This window comes from Emys orbicularis, chromosome 1 (genome assembly GCF_028017835.1).
Source record: "Emys orbicularis isolate rEmyOrb1 chromosome 1, rEmyOrb1.hap1, whole genome shotgun sequence".
NCBI lineage: Eukaryota > Metazoa > Chordata > Testudines > Emydidae > Emys > Emys orbicularis.
The window spans coordinates 129369887-129391650 of NC_088683.1; the positions used below are offsets into that span (position 1 = coordinate 129369887).

General features: G+C 41.8%; 1 protein-coding gene across 1 annotated transcript in view; it reads left to right on the forward strand.

Moving 5' to 3' along the window:
• The window catches only part of PPFIBP1 (PPFIA binding protein 1), a 74849-nt gene extending 53328 nt beyond the window's left edge, over nucleotides 1-21521 (forward strand). Inside the window, exons 16-28 of the mRNA XM_065403735.1 lie at nucleotides 841-1012; nucleotides 2297-2329; nucleotides 4780-4921; nucleotides 5380-5508; nucleotides 6280-6430; nucleotides 7957-8068; nucleotides 8781-8869; nucleotides 14901-15023; nucleotides 16389-16514; nucleotides 17683-17871; nucleotides 19464-19643; nucleotides 19979-20044; nucleotides 21435-21521. Coding sequence (XP_065259807.1) covers nucleotides 841-1012; nucleotides 2297-2329; nucleotides 4780-4921; nucleotides 5380-5508; nucleotides 6280-6430; nucleotides 7957-8068; nucleotides 8781-8869; nucleotides 14901-15023; nucleotides 16389-16514; nucleotides 17683-17871; nucleotides 19464-19643; nucleotides 19979-20044; nucleotides 21435-21521 — 1599 coding nt within the window. The remainder of the gene's footprint in view (nucleotides 1-840; nucleotides 1013-2296; nucleotides 2330-4779; nucleotides 4922-5379; nucleotides 5509-6279; nucleotides 6431-7956; nucleotides 8069-8780; nucleotides 8870-14900; nucleotides 15024-16388; nucleotides 16515-17682; nucleotides 17872-19463; nucleotides 19644-19978; nucleotides 20045-21434) is intronic.
• Nucleotides 21522-21764: the final 243 nt, after the last annotated feature.

Consider the following 21764-nt stretch of genomic DNA (forward strand, 5'->3'; position numbering starts at 1 on the left):
GTTGCCATTAAAAAGTAACCATTTACCAACCACTATCTAGGACACAGCCACTATTTCCTATTCTAAGTAATTTCAGTGAATTACTGAAATTCTAAGTAATGGGGAAGAATCCTTGTATCTTAAATACCACTTTTATAGTCATGACTGTGTTTTTCAGCAAAAGGAGAATTGTTGTGTTTATCTTGCCAATCAGAGACCATGAGAGGTTAAGTCATATGTTTAAAAACCCAGACTAAATAGAGATGTGCCTATCAATATTACAATCATCTTAGATTATCAAAGCTGCCAGAATTTTACAAATCTAATTTGTCTCCACCATTTATGCCATTTGCTTGTTGCTTCTGTGTCTTTCAATTGGACAATGGAAATAGGCTGCTAGTCCAGTGATTTTCATACTGTGCTCTGCAAACCGCTCATGGTCCATGGAGACTTTCTGGCAATCTGCAGAGAACTGGCCAGTCATGAGGTGCTTGTTCTTCCTCCCTTTTTCCAGAAACTTTCAGTGGGAGATGAGGGAGCTCAGGACTTCACAGGATCAAACCCTATGTGAATGTGTGGTTAATTTATAATTTTAAAGGGCCACTTTTGCAAGATCTGAAACATTTAGTACAGAAATGCTACTGTTAAACAGGTAGTAAATATAATTGAGTCACAAACACATTTTAACTGAAGATCTTGCTTATTTAATCTAGACTCGGTACATGCGTGCTATAGTCTATTTTACAGTGCAAATGCTACCTTTATTTCCAGATTACCTTTCAGAATTGACTGTGCACAATTAAAAGCTTTTTGTAGTTCAGTAAGATTAAGTTCTGAAGTTTTGTTTTCCTGATTAATCAGACTAAAGCTCCCATGGAAGGTAACAAGTGTGGAACCCTTCCTCCAAAATCCCCAAGCCATAGTGGTACCGGAGATGAGGACAGTTTTGGTACCCGAAAAGCCAGATCTTCATTTGGACGAGGCTTTTTCAAGATAAAAAATAACAAGAGGACAGCAAGTGCACCTAATTTGGGTAGGTACCACGCTCCTGAAAGCATCTCCAGTGTATTTTGTACAAGAGTCTTTAATAATGATGGGGGGTTCTTTTTATGCATATTGTAGCTATCATAAGCAGGGGCAGCCACAGTATGACCCAAAGAACTGGAGTAACTGACGGCTGTGCAAGAAAAATGCTGTGCTATTGCATAGCAGTTCAATCCAACCCTTGCCTTGACCTCTCTGCTCAGACCCTGTATAGCATACTGCAATTTTAAAGTAGCAGTTTCCTTGCTGAAATGCAGTGGTTCATATGCATTTTCTCCTGCTCCAACCTCTGCTCAATATCTTAATCTTATCACAAGAGCAGTGTTGTTACCACAGTCCAATATTATACCTACAATAGCACCTCTACTACAGTTGTCTTCCGTCTTTTTATTAAAAGTGTCAGCAAAATGTGGGTACCTGAGATGCATCTCTCCCCTGGGAGAGTAGCAGAGAAAAACCTCCATCCTTCAAAAGTTTAAATGGGATTACGGCCTCCTTGGTCAGAATAAAAGTCTTCCACTCTTGCCTACTTAATGGTCATTCCGATCCTGTGCCCCAGGGAGTTAATTTACCCACAGCCTTGTTATATATGGCCCATGTCTTCCTCTCCCATATATAATATGAAAATTGATTGACCTACATGGCACAGATTTCAATGATTAGACCAGTTGTCTCGTCCCACTAAAATGTTGTTGTGCCCATTTCTTCATACGATGTCTGCAGTGTAACAAAAATAGCAATTTTAAAATAATCCTTACTGGTTGAAAGCAGTGGGGTATAGTGGTCACAGTAGAGGACTGGGAGATGGGACCCTGGGTTCTGCTCCTAGCTCTGCTATGAATTTGCTTTATAAAATCTGAGAAAGTCACTTACATTGTCTGTGCTTCGGTGTATCCATCTGGAAAACTAGTCAATAATACTTGTCTCCTTCATAGGGGTATTGTGAGGCCCAGGCACAATGAATTATGACACATGCAATCTTTTACTTTCTTGTGCTCAAATGCTGATTGAAATCATCTGGATGTTGTTTTACCCTCATTAATATATAGCTTTGCTATGTTACATTTTGGTGAGGAAGGGATTAACCGTGTATTGGTAATCCTAATCTGTGTGTGAATTCAGTGGTGTGTGTGGTGCATGTGTCTGTTTTACTTTTCTCCCCTTGTCTTGTATTTTGCCAGTGTAAATTTTGATGTATGTTTTACCTTGTCGTTCTGCGTATTCTCTCCCATTGTGCTGCGTGTGGTTATGTGCATTGTTTGGATATCTGAAGATCGCAGTCGAAGTGCAAGTGCACCTACGTTAGGTATAGTAGTCCTGCATGTCTGCCTGTACCAGTGCTTTGCTGTGATTGCTGCTAACAGCTGGTTATGGCCATGAACTTTTAAAACCGAGCTAGAAATAAGATCTCTGTTGAAACACTAAAACGTATGTTCTGTTTAACACTGGCCCACTACTCAAAGTCTGCTGCATTGTTTCATGATAACCACTACTAATGAGACACATTGCGGGTAGACTTGCAAAGGTTAATGAACCTCCGAACACAAGGTTACCCATCAAGGCAAAAAAGAAGGTAGAGAATGGGAGGTAATTGTAGAAGTGTGTGTAATCTACAGAGGCCTGGCCACGGATTCTGCTCACTTTTATCATAATGACTTGTTGGTTATTCAGATCATCATCTTTGTGTTGTCATCCAACTCAGTGCTTCTGGAAGATGCTAACAGGTAATGCAACATGAGTTTTGGCAGTATTTGTACAGCTTTAATTAAGCTAGCACTGAAGGGAGGGATACACGATTCCTCTTTTCCAAATAACTAAGGAAGAAATTAATGTAATAAACATCAGAGAGAAAAACCACACATGACAAATGCTAGTCTGGTAGTTCTGGTGTGTGTTCAGCTATGCTGGTGGATGAGGGCAGTATAGGAACCGGAATGGAATTTGTTGCCTTTATGTACAGCCATGTAACCCTAAATCAGTGATGGTAACTGAAGGTGAATATGGTCCTAAGACACGACAGAAATAGAGGCAGTCTCCTTATTTCCCATTAGTGTTCCAAATTTCCAAACATCACTTTCATAAAACAGCTATTCATAGGATTGTTTCAGTGATGAAGGAGATACAGTGAGTGGCTAGTACCCACAAACCTCTGCTTCTGATTCATTCAACCATGTCCTTCTGTTTCCCACCAAGAATGCTGCTTAAATGTGTTTTTTCCTAAATTAGATTCCTTTCTAAAATACCGTACCTATACAGTAGCTCTATCCTCCAGCACTGAGCACCTCGTTCACCCATCAGTAGAGCTGAAATGCTCCAAAAACACGTTAAAATAAATTATATAGTTGCCTCTCTTTATGTTTGGCCATTAGAGAAGATATTGCTAATATGGGACCTGCTAATTGACCTTTTGCTAGGGCATCGAAACTTTGCCGAACTAAGGGCCACACTGGTGAGTTCCCAGGAGCTACAGTGCCACGCCTAACTTGCATTAATTGGAGCAAATTGCAGCCACCTTCATCATTAACTTTGAGGTATTAAACTATAGGTCCCAGCATACTGTGCTCCATCTTGATCCAAATGACTGGTAGTTGCTTTGTGAACCTTGTTTTCTCTTGAAAGGCAATACAGAGTTTATTTTTTAAAACAAATGATGGTGCCTGTAGCTGTCCATCCATATTAAAGATGATGAAGGTGGCCACAAACTGCTCTGTGGTCTCCAGGGGCTACATTTTGGCTATGGCTGTTTCACTTTAACAGACTCCAGGCAGTAGATTTATAGTCTCTCTTCTTCAATTTTGTTTTAAGCTTCCATTAGCGAATAAGTGATGTAAACAAACTCCTCATCGTTTGTTTGCCCACAGCTGTATGGCACTTGCTGGCACATCTCTGCTTAAGTAGAATATTAGATTCTGCAATTTGTTTAATCGTCTATTTAGCACCTTTTTCTGTTATTTGTTTTTCATTTTATAATTTTGGTTGGCAAGTACATTCTTGAGCAGTCCCCAGGTTCACCTGGAGTGGATATGAAGTCTCTGTAGACAAATACAGGATAAAGACGTAAGATTTCCATCATGGATGGCAACATGTTGTTTCCCTATGCAGTGGTGGGTATTAGATACATCCATCCTTTGACTCTTAAATAAGAAGCAATGGCTTTTTAGTCAGGACACCACCCAAAGTTCATGGTACTTGTCTGTGAAGGAGAAAAATATTCCACTATGTGCAGAAGCGTAAGGCCCTCTTTTCCCAATTGCATTTCTGAGTCAGAAGGAGATGGCTGTTGGTAGATCTTGCTAGATGGGGATCTAATCAGAAATTGCATTTTATTATCAGGAACACTGGTGTGAAAATGCTTTATAGTGCTTAGGGCATCCTTGGGTACTACTCCCTGCTGTGCCACTGGATTCCTGTGGGGCTTCCTTGTGCCTCGGTGTATCTGTCTGTAAAATGGGGGAAATAACGTTTCCCTGACAGAGTTATCTACGGCCTTAATTTATTAGTAATTCATAAAGCGTCTTTTGGTGCAAGGTACTTAACGAATGCAACATATTGATGTTATTGGGTGCTACCAGTTTTCAAACACTAGACCGCTGAAAGGAACACGTTTTATCTCCTTCGGATCCCCCCGTTTTCTTAAAATCGATGGTTCACAGTAATTCTAGCAAAAGTGGTTACAGACTCAGTAATGTGCTCATAATGTGAAACGCAGATGAAGTACTGCCAGGTGAAGTTCTACTGGGGTTTGTTTTGTAATAGCTGAAACAGAAAAGGGATCTGCAGATCACTTGGACCTAGCTGGTTTGCCCCCTCGACCGAAAGAAACTGATAGTGGGCAGCTGTCTCCCTCTTCTCCAGACTCCAAGAAGAAAGCCAGAGGAATCAAGAAACTATTTGGAAGGTAAGTTTAAAAAAAAAAAAAAGTGAACATCATGTAGGTTTGGATCATTAGGGGGATTGGTAACGGGATACGTAACCTTTCATCTCTAGGTCACCAAAAGTGCAGCTCAGGCTGGACATAACAAAGTCATTACCATTTGCAGTCTGTTTGGTGGCCTAGGTGGAATGACTTGGTCATCTCAACACAGTTCCTAGTAAATCGTTATCCTTATCGCAAAGTCACTGCCGTGCCTGGCGTGTTTTTGTTGGTTTTGTTGTTCTCTCTCTTAGTTCTTTGTTCTCAGCTTCTCATCCTTTCCCCCCCCCCCCCCCCCCCGCCATTTAATAGCTTACGGCTTAGTGCAGATGAAAAGGTGCAAAAATTATTGCAGCTTATTTCAAGACTCCACAGTGTATTCCGTGATTGTGCCAATAAAGGAATTTATTCCTGGTTATCATATATTAACCTCCTTTACTTAGGCTTAAAAGGAGCCAGTCTACCACATTTAACCCGGATGATATGTCTGAGGCAGAGTTCAAAAGAGGAGGGACAAGAGCGACTGCAGGACCAAGACTGGGCTGGTCTCGAGATCTTGGGCAGTCTAACAGGTAAGAGGAGCTGCACTGAACCAGAACATGCAGTGCTTTTTCCACTTCTATTTGCCCTTGTAGCAGGCTTTCGTTTTGTTCCTGTATTAAGAGGAATTGTGCTTTGCAAAAGTTAAGTTAGAGTAACATTAGCATTGCTAGCAAAAGGAAACAGGCAAGCCCTGGCTCTTTGGGACGTTGTCCTCCTTAAGAGGATGGTTGGGAAATTAATATACTAAGTATGGCCCCATACTGCAGTGTGAGTCACACGAGTGGAATCCCGCACCTGAGTGCAGTCCCATTGACTGGAGTGGGGCTCTCAGGCGAATGGGCTCAGGATCTGCCTCTATGGAGCTACACTGAAGTGAATGGGGCTGTACATGGGTGCAGGTGTCAGTCCACCACATTGATTTCAGGCAGGATCAAGGCCTCGGTCATCACATAAGCTGATAAAGTTCCCTTCATTATAATGTAGGTCACTGGAATATCTTAAGTAAAGTATTTCAGTCACATTTTAAAGTTTTAAAGCCATCCTGGAACACACAGATTATGATGATGATGACTAATAACTGTCATCGTCATGTTTATTATGCTAGTGCCTCAGACTCAACAACTGAGATCAAGGTCCCATTTTGCTAGGTATTGTACAAACACAGAGCAATAGACATATCTTTTCCCAAGTAGCTTACAGTCTAAATAATACAGGCACGCATCTCTTCCTGTACATTGTCTCAGCTCTGAAAAACACTTATGAATTTGTAATTTTTTAAAAAAATATTTCTTCTGCTTTAGTGACCTGGATATGCCATTTGCTAAATGGACAAAGGAGCAAGTTTGCAACTGGCTCCAGGGCCAGGGTTTAGGTTCATACATGAATCATGGCAAACACTGGATACTGTCTGGGCAGACTCTCTTGCAAGCTTCTCAGCAGGATCTGGAAAAGGTAAGACATGTTAGGAAAATATTTATATTGGGTTAATTGTTAAGCATCGGTTTACATTTTGTGTGTGTGTAAGTCAGGGCTATGAGATGCAACTAAAATCGAAGAGCCCAGCAAGTGAAACTTTAAAATACATTTGTCTTTAGTAACGCAAAAAAAATTGTTTTGTGTCTAACTTTAGTATGAATTTTAATGTTCATAATGAAAGAGGTAATTAAACGTATGATTTAACTGCAATAAATGTTGGCGCATCAACTAACTCTTCCAATCATTACATTGAAAAATATATATTCAAATAAGGAAATCACTTGTTGCAATACCACTGGCTTATGGCCCTGATTCTCCACTTCTTTGCACCTTATGCCTTTATTTACCCCTGTGCAAGGTGAGTGTAAAAGGCTACTATTCTGATTTGGTTTTATGCCCCATCCACTTTGTACAGTTATAAATGACAGCACAAGGTGCAAGGCACTGGAGAATCAGGCCCTCAATTCATGTAACTTTTCAATTAAATTGTCCATGCCACAGTTTTTCAATTACATTCAGGTTGGGAAAGTTAATTCTTTTCCTGCTTTGGGTCCACAGCATTAATCATCGTTTACTTCAGTCACAAGTCTGGCTGTACTGAATGTTTAGCTTCTTTTACTGTTGTAAACAAATAAGGCATCCACTTCCTTAAGTAGTCCCGGGTTAGTTCAAAGCTGCTATTCAGAGCTGTTGTTATACGATATCATGCAACATCCGAAAACATTTTTTTAATTAAAAATAGGTGTGGCCATAATGGCCCTTTCACCTACCGATACTCCAATGTTTGCATTTGATATCAGGTATTTAGTTAAAAAAACAAAAAACTGTCTTTGAAGAGTTCCTGGAACAGCTGCACTTGCAACAGTATTGGGGAGGACTATCTTATCAAGCCACTTATTCCTTAACATTTATATAGCACTTCATGTTTTCAAAGTGCTTTATAGCTAATAACTAACTAAACCTTGCAACCTTGCCTGCCTCACTCTGAGGTAGGTAGATAAGTATATTATCCCCTAAAATATTCTGCCGACTACCATCACTGTTTAGTGAGCAGGCTATTTTTGCTCCACATAAGAATATTGGGGCTAACAACCACCAAAGGGATGAGGCATCTAAATGCATTAGGTATGTAAATAAGTGGCCTGATTTTCAGAAGTGCTGAGCAGTTGCAGTCCCATTGACATCCTAGGGTGTGGTGGGTGCTCAACAAATATCAAGCTGTGCTCAGGTAGGTGCTTCACTGTGAATTTAGATCTCTAAATTTAGGCACCTGACCAGATCTGTCCTCTGATACATGTGCACAATACTTGTTAATTTCAACAGCAATTGCTGCGTGTGTCTAAGGGCAAAATTTGGCCTGTCATGTTGGAGTTTGTGTGTTAGTTTGTGGGTTGGGTAAAATGGATTTTGGTTATTTTTACATTTTGATTCTGTGTAAATCACATATCATCCATATGCTGCTGAGCTAGAAATTAAGTGCTTTGGTTTCTTTGTCTTCACAGGAACTTGGAATAAAGCATCCACTGCATCGGAAGAAACTTCAGCTCGCTCTTCAGGCCCTGGGGTCAGAAGAAGAAAACAATCATGGAAAACTGGATTACAACTGGGTTACCAGTAAGATTTGTTGCACTTTAAAATAATAGCATCTGTGCTTTCTAAAAGTGTGTTTACAGTGCACACTACTGGCAGCAGCATGTAGGGTGTGTGTAGCTACACACAGCAGTGAACATCAGGCTGCATCCACACTGCAGTTTGTAGCTAAACATAGCAGTATAAGGCTCTGTCAAGGGGGAGGCCACTGGGAGCTGCTGGAGCCTTCTCCTGTGCCAGAATCTTTCACTGTGGCGGAGAAAGGCTCTGGCAGCTCCCTGCAGGGGGCAGCTGCTGGACCCTCTCCCCAATGCCGGAGTCTTTATCTGCTGCAGAAGCCTTTCCCTGAGGTGGGGAAAGACTCTGGCAGTGGGACACTTCACCGCTAACAGTAGCAGTATGAACAGGGGAGGTACTGCTTGGGCATGTAGAGAGCAGCATAGGGTACATACCCTAAGTGTTCAGGCATGTCTTTGCTCACCTAAGCAGTGTTTCACTGTCGCCACAGCTGTTCATACCGATGCTAGGGGGACCTGCTGCATATGTACTGTACATGCTGCTGTAAGGAGTGTGCAGTATAGAAATACCCTAAGATAGGGGCAGGGGGTTAAGGATCCTGGATAATTTGAGTATCCATGAATACCCGCGAGTAATGATAACATGGAGAGTGCCGGCTAGATACATAACTGCCCTTCGTCTAAAGGTGTTTTGAGTTAGTAATATGTTTTTTTCTTAGGGTGGTTGGATGATATTGGACTTCCCCAGTATAAGACTCAATTTGATGAAGGAAGGGTGGATGGTCGAATGCTCCATTACATGAGCGTTGTAAGTAAATGACAGGTTATTTTCTGGCATATTTTGTGTTCTTGGTTTTGGTTGTTTTTGTTAGTTTTTTTTTTTTTTAATGCAGAGTGACATGATTCTAGGTGGTAAATTGGAGCCTCGCTAATCTAAAGAAACTTGCTTTTCCTGCTATATATCATGGTGATTCCAAAAGTATTACTCAATTAAAGTTTATTTTACCACGCACTCAGAAAATGGTAATCAGTAGACTTTTTTCCTTATTATTTATCGCTTATGTCATAACTACATAGAGAGTAAAATTCACCCATGTGCAGATCAGCAGAATGCCTATGCATGACTTAGGCCCAATTCTGAGGGCTTAAGATGGGACTTAAATGATAAGTCTTGCACTCGCCCTCTGTGCATGGGTGAATTTTATCCAGAGTGAATAGATCTATTATATGGAAGATAACTATAGTTCACATAAATTAACAAACTTAGAAGATTAACCTCATTTGCTTTTACAAAACAGAGAATGGAAAATCTATCTATATATCTTAATAAAATTGTTCAACAGAAAAGCAGCTTATTTGGTCTTGTCGGATTTTCTGCAGGTAATTTTAAAATTGTTGCATTTTCCAAAAATCTGTTCTGCAGATTTGCTGGATGATAGCAGAATAGTGATTACCAGAGGTCAGCTTGTCAGAAATTTCCCACAGTTTGCAATGAGTTTTAAAATCAAATATTTATACAATAGTATACTGTAATTGTCTGTGTGTCTCCTCCCCCAATGTTGTGTGCCACTAATCTGTAATGGAATGTCAGACATCGTCAAGTGTATTCAGTGGTATGCCGCCTTCTAGTAGCTACATCCTACAGAGGATATAAACCCCAATAATACTACCTATGTGACTGTTTCACAGGTTATCCCTAATATGGAACATTTTAAGGACCAAGTTTTCAAAGATAGTATTGTAAGGTATACTTGCAAAATATACCCACATATCTCCATTGTGCCTGAACATTTGAGAATTATGTGTATAAATGTGTATGTGAAAATGAGGTAACCCTATGCCTATTTAATTTGCAGACAAAATTGGATGATTTTCAAATTCAAGTGCAGTACTTGTAGACACAATTGGTGTGTGTAAATTTTATAGTCACAGCATCCATCTACCTACTGAAAATTGGGCCTTTGTTCAAATTCATATTAACTAATTCAAGTAGATGGACTTAATTCTTCTCTCTAAGAAGTTTAATATTAAATGTTCAATATATTGTTACTGTTCATTTGGGCGACTAGGGTAGGAAAATCAGAGCAAGTTCCTTTAATCTTTAAATCAGGATTTTTCTTTAAAATTTATTCTAAATAATTAAGACTAAGCTTAATACAATTAGGTGGTATTTTTTAAATATGTCAGACCAACTTCTAACCTAGTTCCAGCACCTTAAAACACCATGGGTGAAATAGGCCCAGAGTGTTTTGTTTGAAGGCAGATAAGACATAATGCAACTGAGAGGCAAGGTTCTGTTCTTTCCTACAGATTTGAATGGAAACTGAGGGTCATATACAATATGATCTTTTTAAAAAAAATTGGTCATGAAAGTGTTTACTAATATCCTGTGCCATGAACACGCTAAATGTAACCATCTCATGCCAAGATATTGTTTGTATGTACTTTGTGCATTCTATACACTAGCACAGGGGAGAAGGCTAAGATCTTCCTGTATTAACTTACTGAGGCTAGGTCTACACTACAGGGGGGGTCGACCTAAGATACACAACTTCAGCTACGTGAATAGCGTAGCTGAAGTTGCGTATTTTAGGTTGACTTACCTGGCTGTGAGGACGGCGGCAAGTCGACCGCTGCCGTCGACTCCGCTTCCGCCTCTTGCCGCCGTGGATTTCCAGAGTCGACGGAAGAGCCATTGGGGATCGATTTTATCGTGTCTTCACTAGACGTGATAAGTCGATCCCCAATAGATCGATTGCTACCCGCCGATTCGGCGGGTAGTGAAGACGTGCCCTTACAGTGCTCAACATGTTCCGTTTTGGACGCTGATAAATAATGGTGATTGTACATACAGCTGGGTTTGCTTTTTCAAATTCATATGAACCATTGCAGAGGAAAAAGACATGCATGCAATGAAATTCACTCCTGTGCAGAGGTTCAGCACAATGTCTATGCCCCACGTAAGCCCTTAAGTGCATGTAAGTCAAGGGGGAAGTGAGGTATGGCTAGATTTATGGAGGTATTAAGGCACCTAAAGATGCAGAGAGGTACCTAGTGGGATTTTCAAAAGCCGTGAAGCAGATTAGGCGCCAAATTCCCCATTGAAATCAATAAGGGCTTTGCACCCTTACTCATATACGTGCTTTTTTCAATCCCACTAGGCATTTATCTGCATCTTTAGGTGCCTAAATACCTTTAGAACTCTGGGCCAATGTGGATTTGGGGGAAAAATTTACCCAGTGTGAGTTAGCTGACTGAAGCCTCATGACAAATTTTGAAAAAAATAGGCGAAGTATTCTGTTGCTTACATAGCATGTTTTTCTGAATTTGCTTCCCAATTTTTTGTGTGTGTTTGGGACATTAATATAAAAATAGGGTATGTGCTTTTAAGACCTGATTTGCTCCTGCTATTTAAGCCTCTGTTGAAAGCATAGGGCCAGCAGGCCCATGGAAGGCTGTGGTCAATTCAGTGGTGACTTAAACAGTGGTATAAATTACATAGGGGCTGCAGCTGATTGTAAAGAAGTATAATCTGCACCATTTGGCATTTAAAACCAGTATAATTTACGTGTAAAGAGAAAGAGGTTTGTAGCAGGAACTGTACCTTCCTAATACTTGCTTTTTCTGTGGCACTTCCCCCTTTAATTTTAGATCCATTACTATGTTTTTAGGCAAAATCCTAACCATGCTCAGTGACCTAATGAATTGTAATAACTAAGTTTACCCTAAATCATTAACTGGAAATAGAGATGTCTGCGAAGTTGAAATGAAACCATATGAAACTCACATGGTTCAAATGCAAACAAAAAATTCAAACTCAAAATTCAGACGACATTCATGATAAAATTCACTAAAGCTGGTAAAACACGTGAGTGAGCCTGAATTAACCTGACCAGATTTTGGGGGTTTTATATTTTAAACCATGTAAATATCTTCGTTTTGTATGACTTTGACATGAAACCAGGTGAAGTTAAGCAATTTTAATTAAGTTTCATGTTGCTTTTTGGACTAATTTGAACCTGCAAATCAAAAGTAACATTTTTTCAGGGTCTAAGTAGGTTTTGTAGAAAACCCTACAGAGGGAAACTAAAGAAAATATATGCATAAACCTCTGGGAAGTGAACTACTGGATTTTCCATTAAATTTTCTTATTATAGTTCCCTGAACACATAGGTGGGTAGAATGGAAGTTTGAGCACAAGCTGAATTGTAGTATTAGTTTGATATAAATAGCACTAAAAGATGGGAAGCCAGATTCCCTCTCACATAAGTATGTCTAAATCCATTGAAGGCAGTAGAGTTGCATCTATTTACGCCACCAATGAATTAGACTTTGAGACTTAAACTAAATAAGCATTGCTTCATGGCACAGTTCTGGTTGAATGTGCAGCTTTAACTTAGACATCTCCAGATTTTGAGTTCTTAACTGTGCAATAATGCAAAAATATTGCAATAATGTAACTTTTGCATTTAATATTTTATATTATTTGTAATGTAATTTAGGATCTGTCAGATTGAAATGTGGCATGCAAATGTAAAGGTCTCTTTTCCTGATGTGTGAAACTTCTGAGGTTAGATGCTGAAGTGAAAACAGATGCAGAAAAGTGTGATCTTTCACACTGAATAGATTGCAAATTTATAGGTAAATCTGGGTCTGCCAGTGAATAATCGCCACAAACATCTCTACACCTGAAAAATAAACAGGATTTAAAATTCTGGGTGTATCCCTATGCACCAAATGATCCAGAAGGTGGACATGTTCGATATGTACTTGGGCAAATTAAAATGTATCATTTCTTTGCTCTGGAAGTAGTAATAAAAAGTTTTAGCTGTAGCTAGGTTTGAAAAAATACTGAATTTGAGATGATGTGAGGGGAAGCTGCATAGAGTCAAAGCAATGTCAGTGCATGTAGTCTGCTATTGTAGTTGCAGAGTGACTTTAAAACTTTAGTTAATTTGTCATTGCAATTAAAGTGTATATCAAATCCATAATGAAGAGACAGCACAACTTCCTTCCAACTGTGCAACTGATCACATGCAGGAAGGACTGTGTTGTATTTGAAAGGACATGAGCTGCTGTCATTTTTTCCTTCACCTTTCTGATGAGATGCCCCCACAAAGCCATTTTACGAAGTGTGAATTCAGAGCACGTGTGAAAGGTGCCAAGCTGATAGTCCTGAAGAATGAAATCTTCTGTTTCCTCACCAAATAGTGAGCATGTGCCTCAGCCCTGACCTGGAGGTGAGATTGTAGCTGTAGCTCAGCCTCATCCCAGTCAGTCCTTCGCGTCTCTGAGACTGATAATAGGATGTCACTTTTGATGGTAGTGTAAAAAGAGTCTCTAGGGCACTTCCCTGGTGGGGCTGGGCCCCTCACCACGCCCAGTTTCCACCACAGGGTTGGCCTAGTATAGTCCCCAGTCTCTTAGGGTACTTCTACATGGCATAAAAGCCCCACAGTAAAGCCGCAGCTGGCCTAGGTCAGCTGACTTGGGCTGTGGGCTAAAAATTGCTGCATAGACATTCGGGCTTGGGCTGGAGCTTGAGTTTTGGGACCTTCCACCCTCGCAGGGTCCCCTCAGCCTGAACATCTACGCAACCGTTTCTCAGCCCCACAAGCCCAAGTCAGTAGCTGACCCAGGCCAGCCACCGGTTGTTTATCCCCATGTAGACATACTCATAGCCCTGGTAGTGGCCCCGCCCTTGTGGGCCTGCTTACTTTACTTCTGGCTGGGGGGAAAGGCATTAGTTCCGGTCAGCACAAACCAATCCCCCCTTGGGGTCAATAACAAGGCGAAAAAGGTCAGCGGCATCACCTTATGTCGGGGGTGCCTGGGTAGCAGCTTTACTGGAGTCCTTGTGGCTGGGTAGCTGAGTCAGCCCCTCCTTGTCGGGTTTGCCGGACTCCTCGCACAGCTGGGAGGCTTCTGGTGTGAGGGTTCCTCTGGCTGTTCCAGGAGCTCTCTAGTTGCTCCCTTCTCAGGGTTTCCCCCTTGCTGACTGCAGCTTCCCCCTTTTTAAAGCCTTCCTCCCTACCATGCAGAATTGACAGGGGCAGGGCTACTTTAGCACCCTGAGCCGCCCAAGCCCTGTTAGTGCGGGGTTTATGCACCCGTCACAGGTGGTTTTCATGATTTCGTTCAACTCGCTTTGTAGGTGCCTACAGCCACCAAACCATTTCACATAGACCCCTCAACAGCCTTTATAGAGTAGCACTTTTCCTCGCTAGTGGTCAGCTCGTGTTGTCAGTCACCTGACCATCCAGTTCCTGACCAGAAGCCCCTGAAAAACATTTATCAGCTACAGTAGGTTTGAGGCCAGCATGACTATTTCTTTGTTTTACTATAGGAGCTGCCTCTCTTTTCACAGGGACGCTCACTTTTTCGTATAAGCACTGTGGCTGGATTTTTTTTCAAAAAAAAAATTTTTTTCATGTGAAAGCTTGTGTCTAGGTTGGATTAAAATTTTAAAATGAGCTTGATATTCTGTGTTCAGAAAGTTACGTTGCTGGTTGCATTGGTGATGACAGGTTATGGCACTCTCTCTCCTAATCATTCCACAGAATCCTTTCCACTAACTTCTGTGCATGAAGGAAGTTACACAACAGCTGGTAGAAAGACTTCTGGGAAATCTAGGAGGAGGCAAGGCAAATATATATATTTTTTTAATCCTTAAAAATTACCATAAGGAGGGGCTATCCCAGCATTTCTTAGATGTGGCACTGTAGGCAGACACCTACATCTATCTTTTCAGGGCATACGTTATTATAGATTCCAAAAATAAATGGGTGTATGTTTGTGTGTGTGTGTGTGTGTTTTCACCCCTTTTTAATTTTTCACAGGATGACTTGCTGTCCTTGAAAGTTGTTAGTGTCCTTCACCATCTTAGCATTAAAAGAGCCATCCAGGTCCTGAGAATAAATAACTTTGAACCCAACTGTCTGCGCAGGAGGCCGTCTGATGAGGTAACAAGTTTTAAGTGAAGGCTAAATCATGGAGAGTATAATCCACTGGTTTTCCTTACAAGTGATCCTTGCTCTACCCACCCCCAGTCTTGACTGCTTCCCGTCCCTTACTTTTTCCCTTCCTTCAACTTTCATGTTGGGCTTTACCTATCTGGGACTCTGGCCCCTTTTCTTCCCCTTACCCCAGCCTGTTGAGTCAGTTCCTAGTGTAAAATCTCCCCTCTCTCTCTTTAATTAATGACTGACTGTTTCTGGAATATATTCTGTGTTGTGCTGTTTTAAGGATGGAAGTGGAATCTATTAATTGTCTTGAATTAGGTGCACAGTTCCCGGTAAAGCCTTGTTAAGTTTTTATTAAATCTGTCGTTTTTTTAATATTTACCTTCTAAAATGGGTTGAACCTTGTAATCAAATATTATCTTGGGCTACTGCTGTAGCTGTGTTTGTCTTACAGGCAGCTTGCTCTTGAGAGGGAATTATGAAACTAAGATAAGGCCACCAGAACTGTGGTTCAAGTTGCATCACGTTTTTCTCTAAGGGGTGCCCAGTATAGCAGTTCTTTGGGGATAATGGATTCTTACATATACTGGTATAAATTGAAGTCACTCCACTGAAGTTAACAGTGGTGCAAAACTGGTGTAAGTGACAGCAGAATCAGGCTTTTTGCATTCATGGACGCAGCTCACGTAATTTTACCACACTTGCTACATGAGAGATTGGGGTGGGGGAGTTAGAATGTTGACCTCCAACCAAGATAACCAATCAGCTGCATATGCATGGATCAGATCAATATTTCTTCAGAAATCTTGCAGATATATACAAATTCCAAGTTCTGAATTGGTGTCCTGGTTACAATGAACTGTTTCAAATCACAACGCCTTGTCTAAAAGCTTCCGACAAGTTCTCATAATGTTCACAGAAGCATGAGGTAGCTTTCTTTATTCCACCCTCCAACACCAGTACCACCAGCCTGTTCAACACTCATTAATAAATGATCTTGAAATACCAGACTCGAAGGTGAGGATGCTGAACAAGAGACAGCAGCCGAGGAGCATGAAGAAGAAAATCTCTTCAACTTGTCAGGCACTAGGGTGCCCAGCATCTCTTATGAAAACATGGGCTGGACCCATAAAATTTAGATCTGATTTGAAATTTCCCAATATTTGGGGGAGGGGCGTGGGTTTTCTGGGATTTTGGTCTAGGTCATCTCCAGTCTGATAGTATAAAATGCCGCAAGGTACCAATAAAAAAGTAAAGTGTTATGCATTTGAGAGTGGAAGGTTGGTTAAAGTGAAGGGCAGAGAAGGAATTGAATTAAAGCTGGAACTAAGAAATCTTCATGACTGTAACGATTCCCATTTACAGAACAACATCACCCCATCAGAGGTTACTCAGTGGACCAATCACCGTGTAATGGAGTGGTTACGCTCAGTTGACCTAGCAGAATATGCACCTAATTTGAGAGGGAGTGGTGTGCATGGTGGACTTATGGTAAGGGTTTAGTGTTTCACTTATAAGAGAGTCCAGATAATATTTTAATACTATATATGGCTAAAATCAAGTGTAACTACGTGTTGCCTTGTTAGCAGTGTCTCTCTTTACTTCAGTCTGTCCAACTGGGCAGTCATCTTTAGTAAGCTTCTTGTTGTTAGGAACCTTTATAAACACTGATGTGCTGGCCATTTAGGTAACAAAGTTTCTGTACATCTAAATTTTCCCTTGCATTCTCTTTCAGATAAGGCATTCTCTACTCCTTGCCCTAAACTGTTTTAGAGTGTTGTTGTGTGCTGGTAAACAGCTAGATATGCTTCTGTAGTGGGCGAGTATTTTGATTCCTGTGTATAGTTTGTGCATCAGTTTGTAAACTACTTTGGGATCGTTCTGGATTTCAGGCACTGTCATTAGTAGAAATCTTCTTCATATAGTGATATTAATCTCTGTTGGCTCAGATACTACAATCAAGAGCGCCATCTAAGTAACTAGGGTGGTAGCTCAGATTCTTGTACAGAAACTGATTATAGAAAGCAGAACATTACTGTGCTGTTTGAGAAACACACCACACAGAACACTTTCACTGTATGCCTATTCACTTTCCATTATCATTGTCGTTAAGCTTAAATAAAGTTTCCAATATTAAAACCGAGATGAAAATTACACACTAGCATACCATTATCAGTTTATGACAGGATCTCTCAAGCGCTCTCTCTCGCCATTCGTCCAATCAGAGTAACATTTAAAAGAAAGAAAGAAAGAAAAAGGGTGGTGGGAAAGATATTTTACCATAAATGAAGGTATATTTTAAACACAAGGGTGGGTCAGTCTTACTTTCCCTTGTTTACTGGTTTATTACCACTGAGAACTCTGCAAAACCACAGGAATAAGCCTTTCTAAACCCAACAGATGTTAACTGGAGTAAGTGGGTGAGGTTCTGTGGCCTGCATTGTGCAGGAGGTCAGACTAGATGATCATGATGGTCCCTTCTGACCTTAAAGTCTATGAGTCTAACTCTTTTCTTCTCTTTTATAGTGCATTTCCCCTAAAAATGGCCTATGCAACCCAAAAAATGCCCATAAAGTCTGGCATGGCTGCTGGCATCCTCAAGACCTAATCCAAGGGTATTGATTGATTTCAGTTTGACTTTCTGTGGTTTGTTTCATAGGTCTTGGAACCTCGTTTTAATGTGGAAACCATGGCACAGTTGCTGAACATCCCACCAAACAAGACACTGCTGAGACGCCATTTGGCAACCCATTTCAATTTACTGGTTGGTCAGGATGCCCAACATCAAAAGCGTGAAGCCATGGAATCTCCAGACTATGTCCTTTTAACTGCTACTGCCAAAGTGAAGGTAGGTCAATGCTTTGGGTGTGGGTGTGGGTGTGGGTGAGAGGGATAGCTCAGTGGTTTGAGCATTGGCCTGCTAAACCCAGGGTTGGGAGTTCAATCCTTGAGGGGGCCACTTAGGGATCTGGGGTAAAATCAGTACTTGGTCCTGCTAGTGAAGGCAGGGGGCTGGACTCGATGACCTTTCAAGGTCCCTTCCAGTTCTAGGAGATGGGATATCTCCATTAATTTATTAAAAAAAAAAAAAGAAAAAGAAAAAAAAAAGCAGCAGTTAAATTGCCACTTTGCCAGACGTGGTGGTTTTACAAGCATTCAGGGTGCTGTTCGCTGACGCTCTGTGGGGCAGAAGGGAGGAAAGCTAACTCAGTTAGTAGAGCATCACACTTTTAATCTGACAGCCCAAGATTCAAGTTCCTGCTCAATCCAAGTGCTTTTTAGAGTGGGAGGATGATCAGTGGTGAAGATGCTAGACTGAGTTAGGAGATCTGTAGGACCCTACCAAATTCACAGCTGTGAAAAACACATCCCTGACCGTGATATCTGGTCTCTCCTGTGAAATTTGATCTTTTGTGTAGTTACCCTCTACTATACAGATTTCACCAAGCAGACCAGCGTTTCTCAAACTGGGGGTCCTGCCCCAAAATGGGTCACAGGGAATCGCAAGGTTATTTTAGGGGGGTCGTGCTATTACCACCTTTACTTCTGTGCTGCCTTCAGAGCTGGGTGTACAGAGAGTGGCAGCTGTTGGCCGGGCGCCCAGCTTTGAAGGCAGCGCCCCACCAACAGCAGCACAGAAGTAAGGGTGGCTGCGTGGCAATACCATACCATGCCATCCTTACTTCTGTGCTGCTGCTGGCGGCAGCGCTGCCTTCAGAGCTGGGCTCCCGGTCAGCAGCCATCGCTGTCCACCTGCCCAGCTCTGAAGGCAGCAGCACCACCACCAGCAGCGCAGGAGTAAGGATGGCAATATCACGCACCCCTGCCCCCCCCCCAAATAACCTTGTGACACCATTTCCCCCCCCCCCCATCACCTTTTGGTCAGGACCCCTACAGTTACACCACCATGAAATTTCAGATTTAAATATCTGAAACCATGAAATTTTAAAATCCTATGGCTGTGAAATTGACCAAAATGGACTGTGAATTTGGTAGGGCCCTAGAGATCTAGAATCTGTTCCTGGATCTGCCACAGGCTTTGTGTGTGACCTTGTGTGATGTCTCTGTGCTTTAGTTTCCCAGTGGTAAATGAAGATAATGCTTCCTTTCTTCTGCCTTTTGCCCTGTCCCTTTATATTTGTAAGCTGTTTGGGATAGAGGCAGTCTCTTACTCTGTGCGTGTTCAGTATTTAACACAATGGGACCCTGTGAATCTCTAGGTGCTACTGTTACACAAATAAGAAGAAGAATGAGGACCTGTTTCTTCCTTGTTTTGGTTGTAGTGAAATTTGAAATATTCAGGCTAACGTGTTTAGGATCTGAGCCTCTATTATTTGCTTGCAGTTAAATACCTGATGGAAGAATAAAAGCTTAATTAAATCCAGGCTGAGTAAATTACCGAGTTCCTGATTTTATGACAGTTTTTTCCAACTTTTTAAGCCAAAAAAGCTTGCCTTCAGCAATTTTGGAAGTCTGAGGAAGAAGAAGCAGGATGATGTGGAAGAGTATGTGTGCCCGATGGAACTGGGACAGGCATCTGGAAGTGGATCTAAGAAAGGATTTAAGGCTGGCTTGGATATCCGAGTGTATGACGATGATGATTTGGATAGACTGGAGCAGGTGAACCAGCTTTTGCTGTTTACATTTGGCGATGGCGCTGTTGGGTTTGAATGGCATACCCAGTGTTGTTTACCTAGGCTTGTTTAACTCCTTGTCACCAGCAGTCATGGAACACCATAGTACTGCCAAAAAATATGCTTCCTGACACAAGTCCAAAGGAACTACTTATGCACAGAATTTGGGCCTTAATTTGGCACAAGTAAGCTTTTCCACAATGCCAAAACTTACTCCCCCGCAATTGGCATAATGTAGAATGTTTGTTGTTTAATGCACTTACTGAATCACCACCACAGATGAGTATAAATTATTTTTTCCCTGTGACCTGTTTCTTGTAGATGGAAGATTCAGAAGGGACAGTGAGGCAAATAGGAGCATTCTCTGAAGGCATCAACAACTTGACAGTAAGCCTTAAGATACTGCCAGTAGAACTAAAGCGTCCATGTTTTGAATATGGCCCAAAACCTTAGACAACCTCCTGTACTAAGAAATGTCCCAAAGTATTGCCAAGCACAACTCTGCTTCACTCTTCTTAGCAGACCATCTGTGTTCGGGAGCTGATTTTTTTTTCAGTCCCTTGGGTGGTTGCTTTGGGCAGGTTTCAGTCTATTGCAGAACTTGGTGAAAGTTAGTTTTTATATTGTGAAACTCCATCTAGCCTTAAGTAGACTGAAAGTCCAGAATTATTGTGCAAATCGGAGTTCTGCTTATATTTAAAGCTAAGATTTTGTCATGGTTATTTTTAGTAAAAGTCATGGACAGGTCATGGGCAATAAACAAAAATTCACAGGAGCTGTGACCTGTCTGCGACTTTACTAAAAATAACCGGGGGAGATGGGGTCAGGGCTAAGAAGGGGTGGAGGAATGACAGCTGGAGTCCCATGGGGGAGGGACTGACAGGCTGAGCCCCCCTGCCATGGGAGGGGGGACACAGGCCCAGCTCCGGCAGCCACAGCAGGGGTGCGCAGCCTCGGGGGGGCATGCAGCCTCCACTCCAGTGCTGGCTGCAGGGCAGGGGCACAGAGTCCTGGCTCCAACCCCAGCTGCACAGCCCGGCCACAGGGGGAGGGGAGAGGGGCACACAGCCCTGGGAAGCCGCGAGGGGTCCCACCTCCAGCCCCGGCTTCATCCGCTGACAGCTGAAGCCGAAGAAGTCACGGAGGTCCGGTAAAGTCACGAAATCCATGACTGCTGTGACCTCCGTGACTAAATCGTAGCCTTAGTTATAGTGAACCTCCACAAAGAATCACCCATGCGTGGTTTGGTTTCGGTTGGTTTTCTGTAAAATCATGGGCTCCAACCTGAACCCAAATCTGATCTTTTTGCACCACACTGCCAAGGGGCTAGACAACAGCCAGATACCATAGCTGAAGGTTCCCTGGTGGGGAGGAGTCCCCTGTGTGTGTAGAGCCTCCAGTAGCTGACTGCTGCATCACCACTGGTGTAGGGGTAATCCTGCTGGGGAAGAAAGGTATGGCCACTATGCTCAGGCAATCATTGGCTGGTCAATGGCCCTTTATGGGCAGAGGCAGCCAGGCATACTGTAGAGCAATCCTGGGACTGCTCTACATTATGCCAAGGACCAAAACAGCTCCAGGATCAGGGAGCTGCAAATGATTCTCTACTGTCATCTCCACCCAGCATACACTGGATGCAGAAGAGGACTGAGGTGAATGACTTCACCATAGAGGTTTCACTACAGTTGCATTGCATTTTATTTTCCTGAGACTACACAATTCTGAGTTCTTAATTTTGTCAGAGTCAGTGTTAATTCTTCCTTTGTTTCCTTTGCAGCACATGTTAAAAGAAGACGAAATGTTTAAAGACTTTGCTACTTGCTCTCCTAGCGCCAGTATAACAGATGAAGATTCAAATGTGTGACAGTAACTGCCGAATACCAATAAAGAATTCAATTTCGTATATGCTAGGAACATCATTGTTATATGTGATGGGCAGCAGATCATGTACATTACATTGCTCTTGCTTCTGTTTGTTAGAAGTGATATTTTTGGGTGGATAAGGAGAAAAGGTGCCTATTCTAAAGTTGCCATAAAAGATAAACCAACCAGACACTGGTGAGTGGTAGTATAATTGTTTTTACTATATTTAATGTACAAACCTGTG